The sequence below is a fragment of the Aulonocara stuartgranti genome, assembly GCF_965226115.1.
Source record: "Aulonocara stuartgranti genome assembly, chromosome: 19".
Lineage (NCBI taxonomy): Eukaryota > Metazoa > Chordata > Actinopteri > Cichliformes > Cichlidae > Aulonocara > Aulonocara stuartgranti.
Genome location: NC_138955.1, coordinates 28,238,161 through 28,246,030, shown reverse-complemented (window position 1 = coordinate 28,246,030; position 7,870 = coordinate 28,238,161). Strand labels below are relative to the sequence as shown.

Below are 7,870 nucleotides of genomic sequence, written 5' to 3'. Positions count from 1 at the left end.
ATGCTAATGCTAAATCGTTATGTGATAGCATTTGGTATTGTAGCTCAAGTGTTTTAATATGTTTAGAAGCCGATGGACGCTCTGAAAGGAGAGGGAGAGAGAGGTTTCTGCCCGGATGGACCCTGCTGTTTTCTTACCCCTGACTGTCTACACTACTGGTGAACTAACTGCCCGTTTCTGATTGCCCCACTAACAAACTCATTGTAGTGTTGATGCATGTGTGTTCTAAGGTGCAACTAGAAAAATTTGCATTTCCTGCGAAAATGCTGTGTGGATGCCTTTACGCTGAGGATGTCTGCTGAAAAAAGCTGAAAAAGTTGAAAAAAAAAACAAAAAAAATATTGCCCGAGTGGGATTCGAACCTGGCCCTTCTGGTACTCAAGGGAGGTTCTCATCTCACTGCGCCACAGTCATTCTCTCAAAGAAGAGGTGGAGAGACTGACAATTGTGCTGAAATGAGCAGAAGAGGCTTAGAATTGTGCTGATAAGAGGTGGAAAGGCTGAAAATGTTTCAGAAGAGGTGAATAAGCAGAATTTGGGCAGAAAAGAGGTGAAAACTCTGAATATTTTGCTGAAAAGAGTTCAATCAGTAAAATTTCTTCTGAAAAGAGTTCAATCAGCAGAATTTTGCTGAAAAATGTTTTTTTCTGAAAACAGCAGAAAAAACTGAAAATTTTGCTGAAAAGAGTTGAATGAGCAGAATTCTGCTGAAAAGAGTTCAATGAGCAGAATTCTGCTTTGAATCATCTTTAGATTCATCTTGTGTGGGTCTGCTATCATGTGTCCCATCCTCTTCAGATGCTGCCACCATCTGTTTTCAGAGAAGACAACAATATGTTTGGTCATTTTTGATGGATTGATTGTGGAAGCACTGAAACTGAGGATGAATTTCACATCTCTTTGTGGCACAGGACACCCAGTTTTGTTTTTCATGGCTACCTTAGGAATCCTTTTACGTTCTTGTTCTTCCTCCTCTTCTGAATAGCCTTCAGATTCATCCTGTGTGGGTTTCCAGTCATCTGTCCCATCATCTTCAGATGAGCTCACAGACTGTTATTAGAACAGAAAAATATATATTTTACTCATTTTTCATGGATGTGTGGAAACAAAACACTTACATCTTTAACTGCAGGAGAAGAAACTCTGCTGGATTTTTCCTGCCCACCTTAGGAACCCATTCCCTCGCTTCATCCTCCTCCTCCTCTTCTGGATTGTCTTCTTGTGTGAGTTTCCCCACATCTGTCCTATCATTTTTGTAAAAGACCACCATCTGATTTTAGAAAAGTAAAAGTAAAAAGGTAAAAGATTAGTAATCAGTGAAAACACTAAAAACAAGCACAAGAACATACATTACATACTTTTCTCTTGCGCAACTGGTATGTCACTTTTTGTAGATGCTCCACCCCCTTTTTCAAATCCTGTTTAGTTTCTCTTATTGTGGCTCCGGCACTACAGGCAACCTCACCCTGACCTGGGCTCACCATCTGTTTATGGTACAAATTAAATATGTTTTGTTCATGATGGAGTAAATGATTATATATGAAAGAAGTGCAACCAATCAAAACTCTTACCAAGGGAATCAGGGCACACATACCTTGTTACTGCTACACTGGAAGAGCGTTCTGTCTAAAAGCTCCTCTGTTCCTGATGACTGCTGCTCTTCCTTGTCAGATCCTTCACTGTCCTCGTCCTGCACAGATCCTCTGTCCTCTCTCCTTTTCCTTTTATTTGCTGCATATGTTGCAATTGCATTGGTGGTCAGTGCTCGGCTCTGGAGTGTGTCCTCTGCAGGGTCCTCAGCTGTGCAAAGCAATATTACTAAATATGAATAAATGTAAGTGTATAGATAAATATATGACTTCACTTTAGCTTATTTAAATAACCTTGATAAAATCTTTTGGCTGTGATGGCATCATGGCACATAAATGTTGCCACTCTGTCGTAAGATTTACGTCCCAACTGTCGCTTGGCCTGAAAGAATAATGTTTTAAAAAGAAACCACATGAATAAAACCCATGACACTTTAACCTACTTCATTGTGTGTCAAAAAATAAAAATGAAAAGTTTTCTCACATACAGCGGGGAAAATAAGTATTTGACACATCAGCATTTTTATCAGTAAGGGGATTTCCAAGTGGACTATTGACACAACATTTCCACCAGATGTTGCCATCAAGCCAAATATTGAAGTCATACAATCAAATCAGAACATATAAGTATACAAGTTAAACCATAATAAATAAAGTGAAATGACACAGGGAATAAGTATTGAACACACTTTATTCAATACTTTGTAGAAAAGCCTTTGTTGGTGATTACAGCTTCTAGACGCCTCTTGTATGGATAGACCAGTCGTCTGCATTGCTCAGGAGTGATTCTGGCCCATTCTTCCACACAAACGGTCTTTAAATCTTGAAGGTTCCTTGGGCCTCTTTTATGAACTTTAATCTTCAGTTCTCTCCATAGATTTTCTATGGGATTTAGGTCAGGTGATTGACTGGGCCATTCAAGCAACTTGATTTTCTTTCTTTGAAACCACTTCATTGTTTCCTTGGCCTTGTGTTTGGGATCATTGTCTTGCTGAAATGTCCACCCTCTTTTCATTTTTAGCTTCCTGGTAGATGGCAGCAGATTTTTATCCAGAATGTCCCGGTACATCTCTCCATTCATCCTGCCTTCAATAATATGAAGTCTGCCAGTACCCCTTGCTGAAAAGCAGCCCCAAACCATGATGCTTCCACCCCCAAACTTGACTGTTGGTATGGTGTTCTTGGGGTGGTGAGCAGTGCCATTTCTTCTCCAAACATGGTGTGTAGAATGACTGCCAAAAAGTTCAATTTTGCTTTCATCTGACCATACTATAGTCGTCCAATAATCCACAGGCTTCTCCAAATGCTGTTGCGCAAATTTTAACCGAGCCTTGACATGCTTTTTGTTCAGCAATGGAGTCTTGCGTGGTGAGCGTGCATGGATGCCATGGCGGTTCAGTGCATTGCTTATAGTTTTCTTTGAAACAACAGTACCTGCTGATGCAAGGTCTTCCTGAAGTTCTGTCCGAGTGGTTCTTGGCTCTTGGAGAACCCTCCTGATTATTCTTTGGACTCCTCGGACAGGGATCTTGCGTGGAGCACCTGATCGTGGCAGGTTTATGGTGAACTGATGCACTTTCCATTTCCGGATAATGGCCCCCACAGTGCTCACAGGAACATTCAGCATTCTGGAAATGCACCTATAACCATTCCCATCAAAATGCTTTTCAACGATAAGATTACGAAGATCTTGAGAGAGTTCTTTGCTTTTACCCATCATGAAGTCTTTCCTGTGTGCCTTCTGGGTAATGAGGAGCCTTTATAGGCCATCAATTAGGACTAAAGCAGCTGATATCAATTAGTACTGATAGGGGACAGGATTTCTCTATCAATACTGACAGATTTCAGGTGATCTCCTGGCTTTCTATGTCATTTTGCCCCTTGTTATCTCCATGTATTCAATACTTATTCCCTGTGTCATTTCACTTTATTTATTGTGGTTTAACTTGTATACTTATATGTTCTGATTTGTTTGTATGACGTCAATATTTGGCTTGATGGCAACATCTGGTGGAAATGTTGTGTCAATGGTCCACTTGGAAATCCCCTTACTGATAAAAATGCTGATGTGTCAAATACTTATTTTCCCCGCTGTAAGTGCTACAGGAGGAACGTAGCATGTTGAAGGTGGGGGCAATCCCCAGATTCATCATCTCCCAGGCTGCCTTGAAAAATACCGGTAGTCTATGAAGAACACCTCCACTAGAACTGTGGAAAAAAGTCGGTGCCTCCGAACCGCCTTCAACATACTCTCTGATATGATTGTAACGCTGCAACCAGGTATACTCATTCTTGTACAGGGGGACAGCTGCTTGCCCATGATATCTTTGAGTTTTGTGCTGTTTAACCTAATACATGAAAAGACATGTTTATTCAGCTGAATAAAAAAATGTCTATGTATACTTAGATTTATATCGTTTTAGTACATACACGGATGATGCGGGCACCCTGCTTAGCTTTTTCTGCCATTTCAACCTCCTCAGTAGTCATGTTGATGATCACTCCCTTTCGGTGACCAGTTATGGCAATAATATATCCGCCCAACAGTCCAAAAAACAATTTCAATATTGTTCTGCTCTGGGGTTGCTTCTCGAGGTCATCTGTAAAAACACAAAGAGAACACTACATGTATTAATATGCTATGCTAACACATACACTGCATTTACATGTCCAGTCCCTTGTGCAGATTATAGAGGGATTTTACAAGCACCATGTCTCAAGGACCATGCAAGCACCACAAAGTATCAAACAAATTTTCCAGACCAACCATACAAAAAACCCAGTTTCCAATTACAAAACCCTGTAATGTGTCTTAAGATAGAAGATAGAAAGAGATAAAAGTCTCACGCCCCGTGCCGCCTCTACATATAGATAACAAATGCAAATGTGTTTGAGTAGTAGAAATGGCTGTTATAATGGCTGAGTGTGTGTGTGTGTGTGTGTGTGTGTGTGTGTGCGCGTCTGTGCGTCCAAAATATAACTCTAAATATTGAATGTAAATCTGTTCCAGATACCATAACTTGTAACTTGTTTTACTGAGGGTTAGTTATGCTCAGTTTCTGGCATGTTGAAAATAAATGAAACAAAGGAAAGAAAATGTGTAAGTTAACCAGTGTAATGAATCTGAGAATACAGGGAGTGCAGAATTATTAGGCAAGTTGTATTTTTGAGGAATAATTTTATTATTGAACAACAAACATGTTCTCAATGAACCCAAAAAATTCATTAATATCAAAGCTGAATGTTTTTGGAAGTAGTTTTTAGTTTGTTTTTAGTTTTAGCTATTTTAGGGGGATATCTGTGTGTGCAGGTGACTATTACTGTGCATAATTATTAGGCAACTTAACAAAAAACAAATATATACCCATTTCAATTATTTATTTTTACCAGTGACACCAATATAACATCTCCACATTCACAAATATACATTTCTGACATTCAAAAACAAAACAAAAACAAATCAGCGACCAACATAGCCACCTTTCTTTGCAAGGACACTCAAAAACCTGCCATCCATGGATTCTGTCAGTGTTTTGATCTGTTCACCATCAACATTGCGTGCAGCAGCAACCACAGCCTCCCAGACACTGTTCAGAGAGGTGTACTGTTTTCCCTCCTTGTAAATCTCACATTTGATGATGGACCACAGGTTCTCAATGGGGTTCAGATCAGGTGAACAAGGTGGCCATGTCATTAGTTTTTCTTCTTTTATACCCTTTCTTGCCAGCCACGCTGTGGAGTACTTGGACGCGTGTGATGGAGCATTGTCCTGCATGAAAATCATGTTTTTCTTGAAGGATGCAGACTTCTTCCTGTACCACTGCTTGAAGAAGGTGTCTTCCAGAAACTGGCAGTAGGACTGGGAGTTGAGCTTGACTCCATCCTCAACCCGAAAAGGCCCCACAAGCTCATCTTTGATGATACCAGCCCAAACCAGTACTCCACCTCCACCTTGCTGGCGTCTGAGTCGGACTGGAGCTCTCTGCCCTTTACCAATCTAGCCACGGGCCCATCCATCTGGCCCATCAAGACTCACTTTCATTTCATCAGTCCATAAAACCTTAGAAAAACCAGTCTTGAGATATTTCTTGGCCCAGCCTTGACGTTTCAGCTTGTGTGTCTTGTTCAGTGGTGGTCGTCTTTCAGCCTTTCTTACCTTGGCCATGTCTCTGAGTACTGCACACCTTGCGCTTTTGGGCACTCCAGTGATGTTGCAGCTCTGAAATATGGCCAAACTGGTGGCAAGTGGCATCTTGGCAGCTGCACGCTTGACTTTTCTCAGTTCATGGGCAGTTATTTTGTGCCTTGGTTTTTCCACACGCTTCTTGCAACCCTGTTGACTATTTTGAATGAAACGCTTGATTGTTCGATGATCACGCTTCAGAAGCTTTGCAATTTTGAGACTGCTGCATCCCTCTGCAAGATATCTCACTATTCTTGACTTTTCTGAGCCTGTCAAGTCCTTCTTTTGATCCATTTTGCCAAAGGAAAGGACGTTGCCTAATAATTATGTACACCTGATATAGGGTGTTGATGTCATTAGACCACACCCCTTCTCATTACAGAGATGCACATCACCTAATATGCTTAATTGGTAGTAGGCTTTCGAGCCTATACAGCTTGGAGTAAGACAACATGCATGAAGAGGATGATGTAGACAAAATACTCATTTGCCTAATGATTCTGCACTCCCTGTAGAATAACAGTGATTCTAATAACAGGCCTCACAGAGTGTCTGACCTTGGTGTGTGTGTTTCTGTGTGTTGTGTATAATGTGACACAGTGGAGCTAATAATCTCAAAGAATATCTGACAAACAAAATGTATGTTTTCATTAAATCATAAAATAACTAGAGAAATAAATGGTAATTAACTGAGTTTTAAAGCATTCGAATTGGAAAGGGATTAAGTTACAATGGATGTTCTTGTGAAAATGTCCTAAAGACAAATCTAACTGAAGTAGAATCACATAAACTGAATGAAACATGAAGTGATTGAATATGAATTCTCTATGTTAAGAATAACAATGAAAATGTAATGAAGCATTCACAATTTTAAAAGCTACACATTGATAGATAAGGTGTGGGAAGATATGACGTCCAGTAGGAGAAGGGGGGGGGGGGGGGTGAACAGGTGAGGTGAAGAAGAGATTTTGTGTTTTTCTTTTTTGTCTTCTGCAAGATGAGCAGCCCAAAAGATTGGATCGAAGAGGTTCACAGTTGAAAACCTGTCCAACCTGTGAATTCATTCCTTTTTGTCTGCTCATTGTTGCTGTGTTAGGCGGTTAATTTAGAAGGATTTTGATTTACATCCTTCCTCCAACCTCTCCTCACCAAAGAAAAGAACACACTTAGCATTAGCTTAGAGCATCTTAGTTAGATAAGTAGAGTTTAAGTAATCTGATTATTGTTTTGTGATTATTTTATTTTCCTTATTCTTATTTAATTAAATTTCCTGCAATTAAAGTTTAAATTGTGGACACCTTTTATGAAACAATAAAAGTAAAAGTCTTATTCTTTGTAAGTGCAAATACCTCTTACACTTTATTCTAGCCATAATAATGAAAATTATCTTTACAATCATCCCAGAAATAACAAGATCAAAATGTACAGGGCTCCATCTTAAGGCAGAGCTGCACATATTTCACTGCAATGGTGATGTGTTTTAGCTCTGGCTTCATGTGCATTACATTGACCAAGCTGCACATTATTCTTAAATTTAAACTGGACATTAGACAGAAAAGACATAAGCTCAGTTTCAGTGTGTGGGTCACTGTGATGTAAAGATCTGTAGGGGCTTTGTCTTAACCCAGATCTGAAGTCTGTATAATCCCTCTTAAGTAAAATGAACATTCAGTGTCATTGTGATCATTGCAGTGATCCATACCCAGTGCGGCAGCAATCTTCTGGGGAGCCTCATCAATGAACAAAGCATGTTTTTCTGCTTTGACAAGTCTTTCTAAAAAAAAATGTAAGCACAATACCTTAGACACTTTATTATTAACATCATGTCATTAAAGTAGGTAGAGGTATAGATGTGTATTATATACGTACTAGACTTAGATCTCCGCACATTCAGCTGGTGCACGACTACTTCACGGCCTACTTCCGATAACCATCTTGTGATTGCCTGGACATCATGTCTCTCTGACAACATTTGCACCATTGGGACGTGAGAGTTGTCCCTTCCTGTTAACACACCTTGATACAGGAAGATATTTCCAGACAAACCATTAGGCCCGAGAAGCTTTTTTACAACTGAGCCAGTCGCATCAAAGGCAAC

General features: G+C 39.9%; 1 protein-coding gene across 3 annotated transcripts; it reads right to left on the bottom strand.

Annotated features, from left to right (window-relative positions):
• Nucleotides 1–422: 422 nt before the first annotated feature.
• On the bottom strand, nt 423–7,661 carry LOC309694839 (uncharacterized protein). Of its 3 annotated transcripts, XM_082515082.1 has the most exons (5): nt 1,884–4,378; nt 1,595–1,800; nt 1,359–1,484; nt 1,166–1,270; nt 423–1,050 (listed from the first exon to the last, which is right to left on the bottom strand). In XM_082515082.1, exons 1-5 carry the CDS (start codon nt 2,002–2,004, stop codon nt 613–615), a joined length of 996 nt encoding a protein of 331 aa, XP_082371208.1. In that variant the 5' UTR covers nt 2,005–4,378; the 3' UTR covers nt 423–612. The 3 variants fall into 3 exon arrangements, 1 of the variants encoding a protein (XP_082371208.1); XR_014272964.1 differs by lacking the exon at nt 1,884–4,378 and adding an exon at nt 7,475–7,661 and having other exon boundaries at nt 1,166–1,800; XR_014272965.1 differs by adding an exon at nt 7,475–7,618 and having other exon boundaries at nt 951–1,050; nt 1,166–4,189.
• Nucleotides 7,662–7,870: the final 209 nt, after the last annotated feature.

What these genes read in the sequence shown, in the direction of transcription:
- LOC309694839 (XM_082515082.1), bottom strand. Translation starts at nt 2,004, where the DNA reads ATGTGGTTTCTTTTTAAAACATTATTCTTTCAGGCCAAGCGACAGTTG. An exon ending in AGCCAAAAGATTTTATCAAG is followed by an intron (nt 1,801 to 1,883) that starts GTTATTTAAATA and finishes TGCTTTGCACAG; the next exon opens with CTGAGGACCCTGCAGAGGAC. An exon ending in ACCAGTTGCGCAAGAGAAAA is followed by an intron (nt 1,271 to 1,358) that starts GTATGTAATGTA and finishes TTCTAAAATCAG; the next exon opens with ATGGTGGTCTTTTACAAAAA.